Here is a 22,175-nt window from a genome sequence, read left to right as displayed (position 1 = left end):
TCATTAGCTAGCTTCCTTCATAGCTACGAATTAGTTACCTTTCTACTTCCTAAACTGGTTGTGCTTTTGGCTGTCTAGCTTTAACATTAGCATTAGCTTCTGCTTGTTTCTAAAGTTTGAGTTTGTAAAATCTCACCACTATTTGTCAGTAGATTGCAGATTGCTGTGAACAGAGTTATGTTTTCTTACCCTGTCTAATTCAAGTTTATAATTCTAGCTGCAGTGGACAACATCCGGTTGTTAAGTGATGATGTATGAACCCTGCTTTTGGGTCCAAACTACTCTGTGTTTATTAAGGCTGTTGTGTTTTTAACATGTTGTAATGCTTTGCATCTTGTTAGAGTTAATCGGTGATCACTTTCTGATCACTTTCTCTCTTGGTTTTTATTTCCACTATTCATCAGCAAACACATTTTAAAGCTCAGTTTTTGAAACCATACGATGTAGCTACAGCCCAGTCCCTGCAGCAGTAAATTAATGACTAACCTCGTATTGTGAATGGATTATCTTAGTTGTTCTCCTGACTGAAGTTTGGTCCGTTTACAGCATCCTGCTGTGCAATTGCATTTGTCCCTAACCATCGGGAAACCTCACGTTAACTTTTATTGAGTGGAAAGAAGTTGGCGTTCATCCTCCAGCTTCACTGTGTTCATATTATGCTAACATAGCTGTGCAGCTAGCCACCATGTAGTGCATCATTATATACCAGCTAGTCCAACTTCAGTAACCGTACAAAAGTCACTGCTGTTTACTTTCTCTTTCTTCATTTATGTTGGAAGTGATAGCAGAGCTGTACGTTTTAATTTTTTCGGAAGTCCCTCGATCAGAACATGGTACATCATGAATATTGAATTGTAGAACAAATCATGCATTTTTAAATTCATTTACGAAGTCATATTTAAATTAGTAATATTTGAATAAATAAAATAAAGTAATTTATTATTTAATAATTTAATTTAAAATAGTGCTGTCAGCATTAATCTCGTTAAGATGACGTTAACGCCATAACTGCATTAACGTGGCAAATCTCCGTTAGCAGGTTAACGCGGATCGCCCCGTGCGTGGGGCTGCACGGCGCAAACGCATTAATGAGCTAACCGCGCTAACGCATTGACGGCGTGCAGCCCCACGCACGCTATCCGGGGCGATCCGCTCTAACTCACTAACTGTTTTTTGCCACGTTAATGCGGTTATGGTGTTAACGGCATTTTAACGAGATAAACGCTGACAAAACGCTTTAAAATAAAAACACTATTTCTAAATCTATATTTCAAAATGAATGATTAATCTATTTAAAAAAAACTTCAAATCAAAAAAGAATTTCACAAAAAAGAATTAAACTCTAAATAAAAACCTCCTTTCAAAAACCATTTTCGAATTCCAATTAAAAAACTGATTTTCAAAATTGTTTTTAAAACACAATTTAAAAAAGAGACTTAAGTAAATGGATTAAAAATCAAACATTTATTTCTGACAAATGGCGATTCCACTCCTCACTCCCCATTTACCTTTCCTGTTAGCTCACGGATTAGCTATTATATTAGCTATTGGATTAGCTTTCTCATTTCTGAAATCCCGAAGCAATGCAAATTAGCCACGCGGCTTGCTGTAAGGAGCTCCCTGATTGGTTGGACAGACACAGGCTGGCTAACTGGATTTTTCTATGATGTGTCAGAGGGAAATTGCAAATTTTAGGATACTCAAGCCTAACATTAGCCACCATAATGTTAGCTTATAACCAACTATTGCTCATTTTCAGCTGTTCCATTCAGGTTTGCATGTCTACTCTGCTGACAATAACTAACTCTGACAATAGCTATAATAAATTACCATATTTATCCACATTTTCTTGTATCAGATCCCTGATTCAGTTCAGGAGAGGTGTCTTGAGGTCAATATCTCAAGACACCTCTTATGAGATATTGATTTCTTTTTGTTTTGTTTTTTTCTCTTTATTGGTGAAAGGAACCATCTTCTCACATGTTAAAACATTGATGTGATCCTTCATATCTTGTTTTTGAAGGTACTTTCACAGCACTCGCCTATGAGGTCACCATCACCATGGAATACATTGTTAAAACCCCTGCACGGGTTTATATTTACCTCAGTTAGGACAGTTATAGTTTGAAACTGATGACAATAAATGACAAGCTTAGGGAGAGAAACATTCTTTTATCATTCTTATATACAAATGAAAACAATACTTTAACTATTTTTCATGTGTATGTGTGTACTAAATATGTTTTAGTTTGGTTCATGTCCTGCTCACTAACAGAAAGGGCAGAGCATATGACCTCTGATACAAACTGAAACCAGGGTACAATCAAGATATTTTGGCCTTACTGTATGGGAGCTTTCCTATTGTACATCTTCATATTCAGTCTGTGGTTTGGGCACTTTGTGACTCTTTGTGTGCTCAAGACAACTACAACTGTACATCAAGGCAACTTTATCAGGGGTTACATCATGATTGACCATCCTGTGTATAAACCCCAAAACTTTTAAGCTAGCCACTTTCAGTTTAAAGTAAAGAGAGATTAGCTACTTCCATACCTTTAAAAAAATGCCTTTCATGTTTTCATTTAATTCAGTGAACAAGTTTCACAGTATCAGAGAAAGCTGAGCTGCCATGTTGGTCCAATTTAAAATATGGGAACCGACAGCCCATGAGACTGTCCTTGTCCAGCAAGTAGCTAGATGCCTGCATGTTAATGGGAGGCTGTAGGACAGGGAGAACACATATCAGTCATCTCTTGTGATGGATTCTAGTGGCACACCCATTCTGTATCCATTACTAGAAAGTAGCATGATCCCTTGCATCGAAAAGCACTCCTGTGGAAACACTAAGCACAAACCTGACTTCTGTACTCGCCAGCCACTAAGCTCCATGATCAACCTCACACAGGTTAGTTAGGTTATTGTTATTGAATCAGCTGTGAGGGCCGTCAGCAGGAGTTCACTGTCTGACTGACTGTTCTGTCATGTTGAGCTGATTTTGCATAAGATTTTTTAAGCATATGGCCTGTCCAGGCTCACAGCGCTTTTTAAAGAGATTTTTAAGTCCTACCTGTAACTTTTATCAAACATGTTTAACACCAATACTATGACAATATAGACTCCACAGAGAGATTGACAATGATATGAAAGTCAGACCAGGTTGTTTAGTTTCCTTTTTTAGGTTTACAGCCAAGATTACTGTATAGAGTTAACATCAAGCAAATGAAGAGAGCTTTCGAAGTAGCCATGTTTGCTGAAATTTGACCAGTGGTCAGATGGTCATCAGCTGTAGTTGTTCAATTATGTCAGAGTTCAAAGCATTTGATCATTCAGTCATTTGAGATTCTCGTTGGGTAAATATCCAGTGAGAAAAGGAGAAGATAGGGATGTAGTACTCTTTATAACGATAAGCCATCTGACAAACATCACAACAGTTGCTCAGTTAACACTAAAGACGTCAGCGACAGAAAAAATATTACAAGGTCAGACAGAGAGGCTCTCCAGTCACATTGTCGATCTGCAAATTAGGCTATATTTAAAAGTTCTCAGTTAATAAAAATGCACAGATGAACACTGACGCAAAACTAACTTCACACTGATAAGGGGAAAAGCACACACGAGCACAGACATCTATGGGACACACCGGGTCACTTACTCTGTCCTCTGCGCAGTATGTAAACACTTTCTGCCTCATTGCCGCCATGTAAGTGCTGCGTGGGCCTAGGCACCAAGATCTGCCCGTCTGACTGCAGAGCAGCTGAAGAGACAGATGGACTGCTGAATTAGGAGTCTATTTATGTGCCATAAAGCTTGTAAAAGTAAGAGGCAACAAGTGCAGAGAGGCAAAATGTGAGTGAGAGAATGTCACTTTGGGCAGTGGCATTGGAGCTGTGAGTCCCAGTGCTGTGACTCAGTCCACAGGCCGAGGTTGCCTGTCATCTGCCTGTCTTTGTGTCATCCTTTTAGTCTTTCGTAATGGTCTGAAAATGCAGAAATGGCAGTACAGCAAATGTTGCTATCAGTCTTATTTGTTTTCCACATGGACCCTAAAGCCTCTGTTATACTTGCTTCCAGGTAACAGTGGGAGTTTGGCTGTTTGCAGCCTGAACGATGAGTCTTACAAGAAGCATGCCCATGAGATACAATCAGGACAGTTAGTTTTTAACTACCCGTAAAATACTTTGGGAAATGTCCATCCTAATTTTCAATTGTCAAAGGCAGCATATTTTCACATTTGATAGGAAAATTAAAAGATCATTACCATTTACTTTAGAATAAAATCTCATATTATGCGTGTGTCGTGTATCTTAGCTTCACAGAAAAGTGGTAGTGAAATCAGACTATGAACAAAAATGAAAGTCCCAAAAGATAATTGATAAACCAAACATCGGGAGACAAGAAGATATCAAGTTGATAAACTTATAAAGGCACAAAGAGTTAATACTTTAATAAAAGGAGAGAGAAAAAATCAGACACGAAATCAGAAATGAGGATGGGAAAACAACAAAGGCAGGAAACTCAAAAGCAATAGACTACATGAGAAATAACCTTAAAATAAAACGAACTAACTGAAAAATTCATGACATACACAGACATAAAAAGGTCGAATAAATAGGTAAAATACTATAACATTAGAAAAAGAAATGAAGGACATGCAGAACATGGTACACATTGTTGGTCATTTAGGATTCTCAAAGTAGGTATTCTTGTGTGGGTGGAGGAATTATTCTTTACCTTTGTATATTCATGTTTATCCTCTTTGGGGGGTACAAAGTACAAAGGCCGTGTGTGAGCAAGCAGTGTGTGCATAAGCAAATGCATCATGAGCTCATCTTAGGAAGCCTGCATACAAGTGACAGTAACTGAGCATAATAACTTCACTTTATCTTCATCATATTTGCAAAAATGAATGAATAACATTAACCTAACTAACCTGTGTGAGGTTGATCACCGAGTTTAGTGGTTGGCGAGTACAGTCTGTGGCAGCTTCAGTGTTTAGAGTCCCACAGTTGTTAGAGCCTGCACTACCACCTGGTGGTAGACTGGTATAACCTTATAATAACTGGTTAGATTTGAGGTATGGCATCATATTGTTATGCATGTTTTTTTTTCGGTACGTTTCATCTTCATCATTTGTGTCAGAAGAAAGGTCATATTTGCCCAAGTCTATGCTCCTTGGACAACTTTATAAAGACTGTTTCACTACATGTGATATGTTGCATTCTGATGCTGTGTTGCATTCTCATTTGAAACAATATCTACCTGAACGTATAACAGAATTCTTAATTGCACCCACTGATTGTGCAGTTAAACTTCTGTGCTCATTAAAGATCCAAAAATGGGGCTCTTATTTTGATAAGGTTTCTGGGAATTGTTTTTCTTCTTAAATACTGAACAGTATATGCATCAGGAGGACTCCATCAACACTGATGTTCACTCACTGTTGCTGCATCTACCACTGTCTTTTCCCCCTGAAATCAATGATGGACCATAGAAGCCCGTTCCATCGATGCAGGCATCTCTATTCAGACCGAAGTGGCCTGTGCTCCCATTACAGGTACCAGAATATGTAATCATAATGGGTCAAGAGTCCTGCGGGCTGTAGCCTCCCGCTCCCTTGGTGGTTGCTTGTTTATGTTGTGTTGATGTGAGTTCATGGTCTTTTGGCTGTAGCTCGGTGGATGACAGTGGTGCTTTGTGAGTGTATTTGGTTTTAATGCAGCATCTTACCGGCTTCCTTTACCTATAAGGCCCTTGAGATATTTGTATTTGGATTATTGTTGTGAAGTTATCAGCTGTGCTCATGTTACTCGTTGCAATTAACAACCGTCCTCATCCAGCACTGTTGTTATTCTGCTAAATGCCCTTTTCAAATCTCTCTTTTCTGTTCCATCCCCCTGTTGTGAATCTGTACAGGGATGAATGGGAAAAGCATCCTGTCTGCAATAAGCCGACACACACCAGAGCACTCCAGTGTGATGAGCACAGTGGGTTCAGGAGCGACCACCTCCCCTTGTTCATCTCGTTCCTCTTCACAGCGTTCAGGGACAGGGGCCCACACGCCTGGGGGGCCACACCTATCACCCTGCACCCGAGTCAAAACCTTAGAAGGCAGCAGCAATGCCCTGACCCCTAACCCTGGTCCTGCCAAGTCACCAGTCTCCCCTAAGCTTTCACCAGGTAAGATCAGCCACAATACTGTTTTACTTCTTTTTTTGGGGCTTATAACGTTGGCTCTCACCGGCGTGATTACAGCACAACAGATCATACTGTTATGAGTGGTAATCATGAGGCGTACAAGTGTGTCCTGGCAGGAAGCTAAAACTTATCAGGAAGTGAACACATCTGCTTCAGGGGTATGATACAAATATTTTAAAATTTGTGTCCCTTAGTCTTCCAGTTTTAAACTCCAAATAGCAGTTTAACAAGAAACTTGCTTAGTTAAAAAACAAACAATCACACATTTTAGTTAAATCTTCAGGGTTGTGGTCAAATATGAATGTTTGTTTAGGGGGTGTTTCAGCCAAATGACCCAGGAGTCTCTTAAATACCAGTGATAATCAGACATCATACTCTCTGAATGCCACAGGGAGGACTTTTTTCATTTCTTTGGTGGTTTATGAAAGGAAAAGTGATAATACTGTGCCACAGCTCCTCACAACCATATCAAGAGTACAAAAAAAAATCATGTAGCCATCTGTTTTTAAAACATACAAATAATATAGTTTGTATTGTAAAATTGTGATTAAAAAAATTATAAGAAAATCTCAAACTAAACAGTATTTTTTTTTAAAAAACCTAAACAGCATACATTTTTACAGTATAATAAAAAAATTACCTCTGACTAGTGCAGAGAGACATGCAGATGTAAATGTTTCAGTTTAAATAAGTTAAATAGTGTTAGGATATTTGAGTCAACTTCAGCACTTGAATGTGACAACATGTGGTTAGATTTTAGTAAAGACTGTTTCTTTAAAGTCTGTTACTGATTACACTGGGCATGCTCAATAAAAGTGCAATGGCAAGCAGCTCGCGCGGTTATACAGTAAATCCTGTATTTCATACACAGGGGTTAAAGTGGAATTTAGCAGATGGGGGAACACTGTGGTGGTGCAGCATGAGGAAAAGATTCACTTACAAATAAGTAATGTAAAAGCTTGTATTGTAAACTCCAGTAGTTTTTACTTTGTGTACAGGCTGTGGTCAACTTGTGCTGCTGATTCTCTGCACCTTGTGGCTTTAGCCAGTTGAGTTCAACAAGATACAAGCAAATATTTCATACGCTGTCATGGCTTTAAAAACCCTATGCAGCATAATGCTAGTATAAAAGGCTTGGTGAGTGAATCTAATCAGCATTGATACCTTAAATATACTTTGATCTTTGCTTGATGGCTCTTGGTGTAAACTAATACAAAATGATCATACATTTTGATTTACGAGAGGCTTAATAAAAAAAAGAAAGAAAGAAAAAAAAGCAATGTATCATGTGTACATCCAATACCCAAATTTAAAAAAAAAAATCCAAAACTATTTAAAAATGATTTCAGACATTAATTCCAGGTTATTGAACGTCACTTTCAGCTCAGTCCTTGGCTTTCACTTTCCTGTCCTGTCCTTCTTACATTAATGTCTATTGTCTCCCTGGAATAAGCTACCAAGATACAAAGTGTTACAAACTGCACTGGAAATGGGTTTGTGTTTGTTGATATTTGTTCAGCTGTATGAAAAGACAAGGAAATCATATGCTGTGTGAGAAACATTCTCACTCTAACTAGATGACAAAGTACCACAAAACCAACTTTAACCACCATGAATGTATCAGAGGAGTGAGGAGAAAAAAGCAGTGCATTGAGGGTGTATCATTGTTATATCATTGTTATATCATTGTTTTCTCAGTTCCTCCATCAGCTGGAAGCAACACCACACAAAAATGAGATGCAGCAGAGAAAAAATGAACTCACTTGACAGGATCCTGTATTGACCTGTCAGATTTAATTACTCATGTACTGGAACGCTGTTCCTCCACTTTAACCCGTTCTGTACAGCGCAGAGCTTTAACCTTTTATGGTGTGAAACCACATAGTTATAGATTAGTCTATGTGCACTGTAAAATAACAGCACTGACTGATGGTATTTTACTGTAATGTAGTGTGGAACGTGTAGCTTAGTGTAGTGCAGATACTGTTAGCAGCACATTTCCTCATGAGCTGTCCTTTGCATCTTTTATAAGAAATATTTTTTTAATTTATGTGATCATCCATGGGTTAGCTCACAAACAGGTGAGGTGACAAATCAGGACAAAGCTTGTTGTCTGAAACCAGAACCAGAAAAATCCAGGATATAGATTCGAATCTGTGAATTCATGATGTACCCATATTTTATTTCAAAATTCCAGTTCTAAAACTAATGAATAAGAAATGAATTCAGCACATATATTTGGATATGTAAATTGTAACAGGGTTAAAGTATGCATCTCACATCATGGCCACAGTGCAAAACACAAAAAATAGTTACCTTTAATAATAATAATAATAATAATAATAATAATTAGAGCTAATAAAGCTACCTAACATAAGCAAATAAAATTAACTAAAACTAAACTAACTAATCAGATTTAATTGACAACAATATGTCCTCTCAATAATATGATTTATCACAGTTTTTGTATTAAAGTGTGTCATACTCAGACTCAGAATGCAGGTCAGTGAGTTTATTTACAGTCTTTCAAAAAAGAAAAAACATCCACAGTCTCTATGCACAGTATCCAAGCCGACAGTCCAAGCCGTCTTTAGACTCGATAGCGAAACAGACTTTCTCTCCAACTTGCACTAACAAATCCTCCTTGAAGAAAACAAAGGGAGCCTTTTGATATCCAGATGAGGGGCAGGTCAGTCGATTACCACAGATGTGCTAAGCCAGAAGGTGGGGACCAAGAAGATCCCGCCTTTGAAAGGTGTGGTAACCACACACAAGCACACAAACAGATAGGCAGAGAGAGGAGACAGAGAACCAAGGCGGAGAGAGAGAAAAACTGGCAGGAGTACCAGGAGGAGTGAAACCCAAAGAAAAAAAATCTTTTCACACCCAACAGGTAAACTGAGGGCCACCATCCGACATGATATCCCAAAGGAATCCCATGCAGCTGGAAGACATGATTGGTCATTAGCTAGGCTGTCTCCAGTGTGGATTGCAGTTGGGTAAGGTGATGAAGTGGGCTGCTTTAGATAACCAGTCAACAACAGTAAGGATGACTGTGTTACGTGCTGAGGGGGAAAGGCCGGTGATGAAGTCCAGGAGTATGTGGGACCAAGGCCATCTGAGCATAGGAACAGGTCAAAGGTATAGAACTGGAAGCCTTGTTTTTGGGACAAACTTGGCAAGTAGACACATATTCCCAGCCATCTTTCTTGAGAGAGGGCCACCAGAAAAGACGGAGGAAGGTTATCATGTGGTCAGTGCAGAGATAGCAAATGAATCTGGCTGTATGCCACCAGTGGATGATGTGAGCCAGAGGATGGTAAAAACAAATGATAGGTGGTCCGTTACTCTGGTCTGGTTCCTCCTGTTGAGCATTATGGATCAGGGAGTCGATCTCCAACATCAGAGTTCCAACAATACAGGAGGGTGGAAGAATCGTAGTCTCAGGGCATCCGAGGGTAAGAACTGATGGGACAGGGCTTCGGGTTTGTCATTCCAGGAGATGGGTCTATAAGTAATGACAAAGTTGAAGTGTGCAAAGAAAAGGCCCCACCTGCCCCGCCAGTATCCCCACCTTTACTGCCGGGCTCCATCTTTTAAACCCAGACCTTCCCAAAGTGTGGGGCCCACCCCCTAGGGGGGGCGCAGAGCCATGGCAGGGGATGAAAAGGGGGGAAAAAAACAAAACACTTGGACACTGCTAGCACGGGCGCCTACAGAAACGCAAAGCAGGAGTTGAAGCATAGCTGAATATGTTTCCAAACCAACTTCATTCTAAGCCAAAGACTAGAAAATATGGTGAAGCATATCTTCCCTTTGGCTTCACCTGCACAAGTGCCGAGGTAGGTCTCCACTGCAGAATTGGTTTTCCCTTCGTCAGGAGCAGCGCTGGGCTGTTTAAATCAGGGACAAACAGCATCACACATTCGTAATTTTTAGTTCACAAACACTTCTTGTAATGACTAACTACTCCTGACATTTTGGAGATGTACATACTATACTATACTTTATACAGTAAAGTTACAGTGGGATACAAATAATATCAGGCTGATCCTACCATGATTTGTTCCCCCGGTTCAAATCACGGACAAACAGCATCCCACAGCTGTTTATGTTTTTAAACCCATTTTGTACAGAGAGGCATTTTTTGAAAAATGTATTGATAGCAATGTTGAATATTATTACACAGGAAAAAAACAACTACAGGTAAAATAATTACACCGTGACACCTCTGCCTTTGTAAATGGAGGGACAGTAACTGCGTGTAAAACCTGCAGACAGTCAGATTAACAGTATTTTGTCTCTATCTGCCATTCTGCAAATCATCTCATGTAAACAATAACGTGGCGCACAGCGTGATGTGAAAAAAGGCACATACCTTTGACGTTGTGTGACGAACTCTGTATTCCTCGTCCACATGTAAATGCAATAAAGGAGTTTTTAAAAAATCTCAGTTTTTGGTGATTCCAAACGCCGTTTACATGTGGATGAAAGGTCCAAACACATAGAAACGGCTGCGTTTTCAAAAATACCCGTGTAGGTGTGGACATAGTGTAAAAGAGTTAGTAGTTTATTTTATTACTAACTGTAATTTATTGCAGATTACTTGTATTTGCTTAATTGTTTACTAAATGTTTGAGGTGTGAAATAAACCGCAATGGAGCAAAATATGGGTGTGTGTGGTTGGAGGATGTGTGCGTGCGTGTGTGCACACGGGGGGGCGCAAACATTTTTCTTGTAAAACAAAGGGGGCCCAGCAAAAAAAGTTTGGGAACCACTGTTTTAACCGGTGAGAACAGACATCAATGAAAATGCCTTTTTTGCTAGTGTACAAGCACTCACCAGCCTGGATGCGCTTGATATGTTTGACAGGAGATAGATGAACACAACCCAGCTACATGGGCTTTTCTCCACACTCTGTTTCCCCTTCCAAGTCTGCTTGTTGCTCTGAGGAAATGGTACCGAGACTGGACGTTTTCTTGTGTGCAGGTCCCCCGGATTTGTAGTCCTTCCTCGGATGAAGTTCCCGCATCCAATCGTCCACCCTGATAAACAAAGTCTATCAGTCTATCATTTCATCGACAGAGGCAGCCTCTTCAGCCAATATCCAAAAGTCCACTGAAAAATCATCCATACTCTGCTTACCTTGACGCAGGGAGAAGCTTTGTGTCTCGCCAGCTGAGCTTCCTGCTGAACAAGCCAGTGACAAGAACAGAGTTGAGTCCGCTGAGTCTGTTTATGGCTTGAGCTTGAGCAGGCAGGACTCAACCGCACTTTGAAAGCATTCACCGAACTACATTCTATGTTGAAGCAACAGAATAAGCCATGTGTTTAGTGTGTGCTGCAATGTGGAATTGATTTAACTTAAATTGTTTCATCTAGGTGCTGGTACTCTAATTACATCCCCTCACATGGCTTCTGTTGCAGCTGTACAGCGAGGTGTTTTGTCCACCGGTTCTCCACTGTCTCAGGACATGCACAGTTATTGGGGTTCTCCAAAGTGTCATACGAATGCTTAAATGTATAATTTACTAGTGCTTTTACTGTGTATGCTTAATGAGGAAACTCAGCGGAAAAAGTAGAAAGAGTGATGGGTGATATGAGTAGCTTTGAAAGTTTATGTTGTACATCAACAGAGAGGACCCACTCTGAAAAGCATTTGTCACTGCGGAGGAGCCCATCACCTCAGAGAGCCTCCCCAGTGCCGTCACCCCAGGTGGTCTTTCTCAAGGACATTGTCTGCTACCTTTCCCTGCTGGAGAGGGGGACGCCTGAAGACAAGTTGGAGTGTAAGTGACAGTGATGGAAGTGTGTTTGTGTGTGTGGGTGTGTGGGGAGTATGATAGAGGTGGGAGCAGCTGACATGTGCAGTATGTGTGATCTGGCCTCTAAAGCTAGCCTGCTAGCTCAGGTTGACAGAAAGTAAGTAATAAGGCTATTCCCTCCATCTGGCTGTGTCAACAGTGCTTTAGATACACCACTAACAGCTCCCTCAAAGGGCAGGTCAGTGACATGCTTAAGCCCCGCTGTGCCCAATTGACTTCTTTACTGTCTGTGGCTATATTGGCACTGACTAACAAGGCTAATCTTCTATTTAGTTCCTTTGCTGCAGTACAGAAGAAGCACTTCTTTAACCCAGTGGCCATCTGGATAGAGTCCAGGAATGAATGTTACAGCCTCCGAGAGCTACTAATTATCTGAGTCATCATGGGATCTCTGTTCTCTCCTTTCCCTCTAGTCATGTTCCGGCTGTACGACACAGACGGCAATGGGGTCCTGGACAGCTCGGTAAGTGGACTCCCTTTGCTTTTGTATCTCCCTCGTGCTTCCTCTCCGTCTCTCTCAGCCTCTCCCTGTCTTTCCGTCTCTGTGTTTTGTTCCTTCTCTTTTCACTTTGTACACAGCAGCTCCAAGAATAGTAACCTCGACATTCAGTGACAGCCTTGTGTTTGCATAAGATCATCTGTAATGGATCTCTTAAGTTTAATATTAGCCACGTGTCACAGAGATCACATAAACAGACAGATACAGGTTATACAAAGAGGGAAATACATAAAACAATCAGACTTTGTTTGACTTTGCATTTCATGTTCTGAACAATTCCGATAACATTGGCTAAAAAAACATGTTCAGGAAAAGACTGGTATTTGCTCCGTGCTTGAAATGAGAAGCTATTCTAAAAGCTAAAATGATAGTTTCTCTGTCCTGTAAGTTACGCTTTGTCTTTACATAGGAGCTGGATCGCATCATTAATCAGATGGTGCATGTGGCAGAGTATCTGGAGTGGGATTCAACAGAACTACGACCGGTGAGCAAACACACTCCCGGTTGCAATAAAGTCTGATGGTGAACAGAAAGAGAAACATCTATAGAGGCCTCTATGCGAATGTCTATGCATCCTTGATGTCTCCCAAAACCTAAGCTGACACCCATAAAGTGGATTTTAATTCTAAAAAGTAAAGTAAAGTTAAGACCCAGTGAGAACATATATCTAATTTACCGTGCTGTACACAATGTATAAAAACCACTTTATCCCACTTTATTCTGAGGTTTTCTGACATTTAGAGGGAATTATTACACTAACTCTGCATTTCAGCTGCGTCATATTTGCCTGATTTAAAATCCACTGTGGTGTACAAAATTACAGACATATGTATCATAGTCAAATACTTATGGGCTGAAGTGTACTTGTGTATCTTTAGATACTGAAAGAGATGATGGAAGAGATCGACTACGACCGAGATGGAACGGTCACCTTAGAGGAGTGGATCAGAGGAGGCCTCACAACCATCCCTTTACTTGTCCTGCTGGGCATGGATACGGTATGTGCTTGGAAAAGTGTATGTTTACTTTGTTCTTACAGTGTTTGAAAGCATTTCTATACTATTCTGGTGTTTTTGTATTGAACTGTAGGGTTCTTACTCACCTACACGAACTGTTAAGGTTTTAGATTTTAGACCAGGGGTCGGCAACCTTTCTGATGATGAGTGCCATCTAAAATTTCCTCAGAGGTCAGTGTGCCATATGATTGCATTAGCAATAAATTTAATAACGCTCTATATTAACAGTTACACACTATATAGAACAACTTTATAGAATTATATTTGTTTGCAGATGTTGGCTATCAGCTATCAGTGAATAGTTATCAGCTATTTTGAAACAAAAAAAAAGACACTTTTTATCCATAACAGCAAATGGACTGTACAACAGAAAATACAAATGCTATTTATGGTCTCCTCACAACAATGATAAGAAAAATAAACTGGGCCAATATGACATGTTTGTTAATACAGGGATACACATGTTAATGTGATCTCTGGTCTCCCACTCAGAGACACAGGTCTCCGAGTGTCCAGCATTCAGACGGCTGCCTGAGGACACTCATGTGAGAGAAAATCTGCTCACACAGATATGTAGAGCCAAATACTGTCAATAAGGCCTCTGCAATGTTCTGAAGACAGTTAAACTTGTCAGGTAGTGATGTCCAGCAGGTGAAGATGCAAGCTCCATGAACACACACAGATATGGATTCCAGCTGCGTTTGTAGTTCTGCAAACTTTGACCCCCACAGAGTCAAGGTTTTTATTTCAATCAGCTGCATTTCAATGTCGCATAACTCGGGCAGTTAATGCGAGACAAATCCAGCTGCTCATTAAAGCTTTCTGGTTTGATCAGTCTCGAGTCTACGAATGCTGATGCTGTGCTGAAGCATTTGAAGTGTCGGAATGTGGAAATTTGCCAGCTAGCAACGTCCCTCTTACCGGTAGGCAAAGTTATTTTTAGCCAATTACAAGTTGAATCTGGTAGTTGGGGTTATTAGCTAAGAAACCGTCATTAAGAAGCGGCACAACTAATCTGTCTATGTGAGCTAATTTGCGATGTGCACCGCTGGCCCGGCCATTTATTTTTTGCACCTTCTCAGATTAATGCGTGTCGTGACCAGGGCTGGACTGGGACCAAAAATTGGCCTGGGCATTTTGACTAGAGACCAGCCCACCAGGTATTAAAGCCATAAAGCCTTTGAATGAAAACAAATGCTGTTGTGACAGTGATGTACAATCGTCTTGGTATATGTATGATTTCTATACATTTTACATCAAATGAAAACTTTGGTTGTAAGAGTCAGATAATTATTTATTAAAGCGAGACATTTTAAAGAGAATAAGAAAGAAAAGTATTTCTTTGTGCCCCCCTTTCCCTGTTAATGCCCCACCTGGTCCCCCTGGCAAAACTTTTCTAGACCCGCCCCTGCACAGTTACCAGCTGTCAGCTACTTAGAAAAGGATCCTGGTGTTTTTGTCTCTCAGAAACAGTTCATAACTTCCCTTCAACTCATTCATGTCACCTAAAAGGTAAACCTGTTTCTCCATCACCTGTTCAGCTCTGATGATTCAGTAAGGACATCTCCTGGTTTCATCTTCATGTTTCCCTCTCACCAGATATACAAACCGATATCATGACCAGCAGCTTTACAGCTGTGACTCCAGCAAACATCAGCTGATACTAGAAATTAATATTAAATCAATTCTAACAACAGCTGATCAAGCTTAAAAGTGCTGCTGTTGTTTAGCGCGGCATCTGCTGGTTTCCTCTTTCTGGCACAAAGTGGGCGATAAACAAACAAGAGAGAAAAGCCGATCAGCTGATCATTGATCAGTTTCATGATTGAAGTAGCAACAGGAGAGAGAGGGGGAGAGAATGAGAGAAGAAGAGGCAGCTGCAGCGTGAAGACAGAAGAACTCCAGCTTCTTTTCTTTCATTCTAGCAAAAGTCCGGGATAAACTGTGTTTCTTTTCAGCTCAATACGAAATTCGTAATATTTTCTCTGAATACGGGACAATTCCATTTTTTACGGGACAATTGGCAACTCTACTAACTAACCTTATGAATAAAATAAAGTTCACTATCAGTAACATCATAGCACCCACCCAGCTGTATAGAAACTCCGTCATGCTAGCTAGTACGCAGTACGAGTTATTGTAACTGACTGTAAAAAGTCAGCATAATGAAAATAAACTCCACCTAAACTTGGTTTATATCTGACCCAGATAGACTGCAGGTCATAACTTCTTACCTGAAGTTCAGTTCACCTGTTGCCTCAGGTCTCTCCTCCTCCTGCCTCCACTTTCCCTCATCCACCTGGTGGCCTCTGTGGAAGCTCCGCCATAGCCACCACCAAACAACCAAGTTATTTTTACACATCTGCCAGCATCTGGCCAATCCACCATCTTTCATTGTTTATACCGTTACTAAAAAAATAAGTAAATAAATAAAAAAATCATGGGCCCATAAAAACGAAAAATCACCATAGTCCCACCGCAAATGCCCTCTGGCCAGTCATCAGTTAACCCTTCCCAGGGTTGCCAACCCCTGTTTTAGACTTTTCTCTTTATTGTGTGCACCTGAGTTGCAGATTGTGTAACAGTGTTACTTTCTGAAATCTAATATATCAAAATAAAGAAAACACATTGTATGTCCTTTTTCAATATCATTACACTACTCTTATTTGTTTCATTACTTTTGAGTTACCATAGCTACAGTTCCACACATAAACAAAAATACCAATCCTAATGAGGACACACAATCAAAGATGAATCAAAGCAAAGATGAAAAGCAGTCCAAAGAGATCACCACAGTGATTCTCTACAGGTGGAAATGGAGACTTCAGTGCTACAAGCCTGACTGCTAACCGCTGCTTTTGTTAAGATCAGATAAATGTAACCACCATAAAAGTTATTCCGAAAGGATGCATTTTCCATAAAGAACAACAACATTTTTCTGCTCCAGGCTGTTAACGTGTTTTTTTAAGATGCATGTTGGGCATTTTTATATAGGGATTACACAGGGACTGACTCTCTTTTGGAGCCAGCCTGAAGAGGTCTTTAGAAGATTTGCAGTTTTTGCTACTTCCACACTGGCTTCATTTTTCAGACATGGCCTTTTTCTTTCCTGGTTTTTCTTACAAGAGTATGTATAGATGCTAAATCAGTTATTCAGCAGAGAAAACATGCTGTATATCACTGAAATTAAGTGTTGCTCGAGTTTAGTTGGGATGGTCCCGTTAGGAGAATGAATCGTGTCCTATATTAATTTTCACTCTTGTTGTGTTGTCCTAGAATGTGCAGGAAGATGGGCAGCATGTTTGGCGTCTCAAGCACTTCAACAAACCAGCCTACTGTAACTACTGCCATACCATGCTGCTCGGAGTGCGCAAACAGGGCCTCTGCTGCTCCTGTGAGTCTCTGCACCTTCCAATGTCTCCTTGTTGGTCTTTCTGCTTTTGCGTCTCCTGGTGTCCATTATTCTCCTGCTCTAACTTCCTCCTCTCAGCGTCACTGTCACTATGTCTATGTCTGCTCTGTCTTCTGTTCCCTACAGCAGACTGAAATTTAGGCCGTTTATCATGCCTGAGTGTGTCTGAGTCAGTGTTGTTTTCGATTAAAAGTCCTCACAGCCAGCATTAAAAACACATTAATGATGCCATTATGTGTAATTTCATTATTGAATTCTCCCATGTAGGAACCGCTGCTGAAGGGCTGATGTTATTGTCACTGTTGATTGCAAGCACTTATAGATTGTAATGATCTTCAGTGTAGTTACCTTCTTATTAAATTCCCTGCCAGTCATGTTTTCAGTTAGAGTTACTGGACAAGACAAATAGGTTTAAGAAAGATTGTTTAACTATTCTGCAGCTTGTTTATGATATAAAGTAATTTTACCCTTGTTTTTTTTTAGTATGCAAATACACAGTACATGAACGCTGTGTGTCCAAAGACATCGCTGCCTGCATCAGCACCTACGCCAAGTCACGCAGACACACCAACGTAAGTACAATCAAAGGGTTCATTCTGCACACAGTGTTGCTGCTGGGTAATGAGACGGGAATACCGAGCAGCCTGTTGAGCAGACTCCTGCTGGCTCGTGGTCTCTTTTAAAAGAGCAACGAGGATCATGGGATCGCCTTTGAGGTCATACAAGCTTCTCTGTGTTTTAGCACTGACACGCTAAAGCAGTTGAGAATGATTACACTGACTCGGGTCACATGTTGATTATGCTTTGTAGAGCACATTTCCTTCCTTTTGGACTTATTAGAGCTTCATTGTAGCCTCGAGCAAAGTCTCTCTCTAATTATTAACTTAATATATTGGATTACCGATTAACTGTTTTGGTAATCTGTTTTTTATTTCCACTGTGAGCACGTATTTTGTTTTCTCCATTTCAAAACTTTTGAACTGGAAAGGACTTTTCAGATCTGACATCTCTGAAATTGTTTGGCAAACCTCTGCTGACCATTGCTTCTAAGAAACTCTGCCTCTCTAAGATGTTCTTTTTCTACCTGTTTGTGTTACTGACCTGTTGCCAGTTAACCTAATTCACTGCATACTCTTCCTCCAGTTTCTTTTTAGTGCAACCTACTAATCCAGCTTTTTCTCATTTATGCAATTCCCTTAGAGATTATTAAAGTATTCTGATTCTAATTTTCTTCGACCCAATGAGAGTTCTCTTGAGAAACATTGTTGCCAACGTTGTTGTTCAATGAATTTTTATTTTTAATTAAATGAATTAACTTTTTCTTTAAAAAACATTTGATATGTTGTCAGTGCTCTGTTGTGAATAGAAATAATGAAAGGAAATAAATAAAATGAAATTTGCAAAAATTGATAATAGCTTTTACAAGATTAAAAAAATATCTTACTTCATATCATACTCACCTTATAGGACTTCAGTGACTGTATCATTTTGTGTGACTCATTTCCTCACATCTCTACAGCAGAGATGACTAATAGGACAGCAATAAGCACATGAATGGGAAATATAATTGACTGAAGTGCTTTGAAAAAAAATCTACAGATAGATACTGAATAGCAAACGTGACTATTAGTGGCAACTGTAAAACCGCTGTTATCAGAGCTTTGCCGAGGTAACAAAACAAGTTTGTAATATGTGCAACAAGGTTTAATCAAAATTCTTGAGGCTAGCAGAGATGCTTTTGCCTTTTAGCTTACAAAATGTGCCTCATCTGTTAGTGTTATTACTGTTGCTCTATTCATGTATGTTTTCTCTTTAGATGAGCAGTGCTGGGGAGTACCAGCATTTCATAGCTGCTTTACATTTAGTAGATTTTTACATTGAAACCAGTTCTGCAATATTCTTAAAAGGTGTTCAACAATATTTGTGAAATTAAATATGAATGAATTTGAACTAACATGAGCATTTACCATTGAATACAAAGTTGAAAAGCATTAAATACTTGAATAAAAAATGTCCCGTTCTCCTGTTGTTTCTCTAGGCTATGCAGCATGTATGGATGGAGGGTAACTCTCCTACCAAGTGCGACCGCTGTCACAGAAGCATCAAATGTTACCAGGGCCTCACTGGCCTGCACTGCGTCTGGTGTCAGATCACTGTGAGTCGCTGCCTTATATAACCTCAGATGAACTATTAACAGGAAACATTAATCTCTAGAAGTACACAGCAGTGTCAACACTGCCATACAGAAGACAGCAGTAGATATAGACAAAGATGACGACGAGGGAAAGGCTGCTTAGCTAAAGTGAAAGCAAAGTAAGCTCTAAAGCCTTAAGAACACGGATGACAGTTCCTTAAATAGAAAAAAATCAGAAGAACATAATTCAATTAAAGAAACGTTTGCACAGCCTAAATAGATATTTTAAGCCAGGTTAGATAGTTTAAGTGTTTGTGTTACTGTTGTTCTCTATTCCCTGTTCCTTTATAAAACAGTTTTTACTCATTTTTTATGTGTTTGTGCAAATTTATAGTCTGACTTGCAAAAAGCTAGCAAGAGAAAGGTGGTATTTAAGGCTATTTTTACCCATCACTTGGTGTACTTAATAATCATAATCATAATCATATATATTTTATTACCAGATGATAATTATTGATTGATTAGTCACTCTAATAGTGTAACTAGAGATGCATATGTATACAGGTATCTATATACTGATGGCAGTTTTATCCATAATAACATAAAGCTAAATATTAGTATAGTGTTATTAAAAGCAGTAATTATCTTAGCAGTGAAACTAATTAAAGTACTGCTTGTACTGAGTAACCCCATGTACATTACTTCTCTTAGTATATACCTAATCCTTCTGGCAACTACTATCAGACAAACCACAACATAACTGAAACTGTAATGTCTCCGTAATGTGATACATGAATACACAGACCTTCATATATATATTTTACTTGTCATTGCACTTCAGATCCTCTAGGTGTCAATGCTGACTTTGAATTTTCATGACTATCAAAAACCCACAGCCAAAGCTCTCACAAATCTCTTGTATCAGTATTAAAGACATCTTGCTCAGAAATACAAAGTGATAGCTTATTGATCCTATATGACCTGTCAAACAATCAATACAGCCCATTAGTGAGAATGCCCTCAGAAGAATAGCTTTTCGTACTGGTAGTGTTTAACAGACTCAGTCTCACAGATGGATGACGCCCACAGTTCTTATGTTTCTGGCTTTCCTCTCTGTTGTAGCTCCATAATAAGTGTGCATCTAATGTGAAGCCAGAGTGTGATGGAGGAGCCTTGAGGGACCACACTCTGTTGCCCTCGTACATCTGCCCTGTCGTCTTGGTAAGAATGCATTCCTCTGTACGAGAGCGTGCATACAGCAAAAACTCAAATAGTTTTAATTCACCAGTTTAACATTTATTGGACTCTTCAAAAATCAATTTAACAAAAAATATGTGGTCAGAGTTTAGAAGTTTGGAGAAGTTGCTGCAGTTCTGTAGGTAAAAACAGACCTACTCCATAAGGGTGAGATCAAGCATTTGATCAAGCATTTGATCAAACATTTCATCAAACATTTGCGGGTGGCTGTGGCTCAGGAGGTAGAGCAGGTCACTTACTGATCGGAAGGTTTGTGGTTCGATCCTTGGCACCTCCAGTCTGTATGCCAAGTATCCTTGGGCAAGATACTAACCCCAAGTTTCTCTCCAATGCATCCATCGGAGTGTGAATGTCGTTAGAAAAGCTCCGTTTAGAGTCAGCACTTGTGAGAATGGGTGTGATTGGGTGCCTGTATACAGCACTTTGAGTGCTCCAGGAGAGTAGAAAAGCGCTATATAAGAATCAGTCCATTTGACGTGCAGCTACAGAGTAAGGAAAACTCTGTTCTGTGATGCATTCATTTACCTCATTTGGTCAGGTATCAGTTTATCAATTCATAACTTTTAGGTATTTATTTTCCTGTTGATATTGTGTCTCTCGCTCTTAAAGTGACACGACCTTAAAAATGAGAGATTTACCTTTATCTAATCACCCATTTACAGACATAAACTCTCTCTAAATACAAGTAGTTAGATGTAATGTCAGTTAACAGTGATGTCACCCATTGTGACATTCCCTGTTCTAGTTCTGAAAGGTTACTGCACATCCACTGGTATCCTGGCACTAGACAGGAGGCAAGTGTGACAGGAATAATGAGTTAATGCTGATATAATGCACGGCCATTATACATTTGCTATGTATGGCTATGCAACTATTTCATGTTCTGTCTGAAATGACTGAATGTTTCCTAAAAACCTCCCTGTGGAGGTTCTGGAAGGTTAATCAAAGGAAGTCAGTGTTAAACGCCTCTGCCTCTACCTACCTCTGAGCAGTTTGATGGTTGACTGGATGAGCATCAGAAAATGGATGGCAAAACTCGTGAAGCAACTGTGTTTGTGACAAATTATTTATAAAACTTCCTTTTGTCACTGCATGGCCGAGTTACAACCTCCAAACACGTTCGTCTTTTTCACACTCAGCAAATATTATTAAAAGCAGTGATTGTTTTAGTGGTGAAAACAATTATTGGAGTATTTTTATGCTCCTCACTTTTTAATTTCTCACACAAATCCATATGTGACAAACTGATATATATCAAGCTTGAGTGCTAGAGCACTTTCTGGAATCTGCTGAAGCCACTCTTCCAGTTTCAGGGTTAAAGCTTCTAATGATCACCACATCTATCACATCTGTAAACATCTGCTCCTGTCGGCCACCACTTGTTTGTCCAGCAACTGCTTGTCTGTCTGGAGCTCAAAGTCCTACAGCACCTTAGCCCTGATGTTCCCAACTACCTTTGGTGGTGTCTCCTATCAGGAGTTGGGGACTTCTAGTCCCCATGTGGCACAGATATTCCCGCACACTATCTCAGCCACTTGGTCGCACCTTTCAGTGTACACTACCCCAGCTTGAATCTTAGGTCCTCGAGAGCATCTGTAGTTTGTGCCCTGACTGTATGATAGACTCCTGCATCTGTGGATCTGGTGCTGAGGGCCAGTTCTTATAAGAACAGGAAAGAACAGAGGCTCTGAATATATTCTGCCATGATCAGAGCCTCTGTTCTTTCCTTTACTTCGGTTCTTTTCGTGCCACTGGTAGAATTTCTTGATGTCAGCTTTTTCCTCTGTCTGTTGATGGTACATCCCATGCAGAGGCTTGGTCTTCCATCATAGTTCTT

General features: G+C 39.9%; 1 protein-coding gene and 1 long non-coding RNA gene across 9 annotated transcripts in view; one reads left to right on the top strand and one right to left on the bottom strand.

Moving 5' to 3' along the window:
* Positions 1 to 22,175, top strand: part of dgkg (diacylglycerol kinase, gamma) — a 142,259-nt gene that overhangs the window by 39,997 nt on the left and 80,087 nt on the right. For 4 of the 7 annotated variants that reach the window (XR_014869996.1, XM_085136647.1, XM_085136648.1 and 1 more), the window contains 10 exons: positions 5,492 to 5,554; positions 5,914 to 6,177; positions 11,832 to 11,984; positions 12,434 to 12,483; positions 12,929 to 13,003; positions 13,398 to 13,517; positions 16,812 to 16,929; positions 17,431 to 17,519; positions 18,986 to 19,102; positions 20,204 to 20,302. Coding sequence is in view for 6 of the 7 variants with exons in the window: in XM_085136647.1 (XP_084992773.1) it covers positions 5,492 to 5,554; positions 5,914 to 6,177; positions 11,832 to 11,984; positions 12,434 to 12,483; positions 12,929 to 13,003; positions 13,398 to 13,517; positions 16,812 to 16,929; positions 17,431 to 17,519; positions 18,986 to 19,102; positions 20,204 to 20,302 (1,148 nt within the window). In the remaining variant the exon portion in view is untranslated. The remainder of the gene's footprint in view (positions 1 to 5,491; positions 5,555 to 5,913; positions 6,178 to 11,831; positions 11,985 to 12,433; positions 12,484 to 12,928; positions 13,004 to 13,397; positions 13,518 to 16,811; positions 16,930 to 17,430; positions 17,520 to 18,985; positions 19,103 to 20,203; positions 20,303 to 22,175) is intronic. The other 3 variants (XM_085136651.1, XM_085136650.1, XM_085136649.1) reach the window with 1 other exon arrangement.
* Positions 8,386 to 11,875, bottom strand: LOC146500285 (uncharacterized). 2 transcript variants are annotated; one of them, XR_014870000.1, is made up of 3 exons: positions 11,341 to 11,875; positions 11,038 to 11,240; positions 8,386 to 9,703 (listed from the first exon to the last, which is right to left on the bottom strand). It is a non-coding gene; the product is annotated as an uncharacterized LOC146500285 (long non-coding RNA). The 2 variants fall into 2 exon arrangements; XR_014869999.1 differs by having other exon boundaries at positions 11,038 to 11,875.

The sequence above is a fragment of the Neolamprologus multifasciatus genome, chromosome 16, assembly GCF_963576455.1.
Source record: "Neolamprologus multifasciatus chromosome 16, fNeoMul1.2, whole genome shotgun sequence".
NCBI classification, from domain to species: Eukaryota; Metazoa; Chordata; class Actinopteri; order Cichliformes; family Cichlidae; genus Neolamprologus; species Neolamprologus multifasciatus.
The sequence above is the reverse complement of the archived record's forward strand: the minus strand, read 5'-3'. Positions and strand labels throughout refer to the sequence as shown.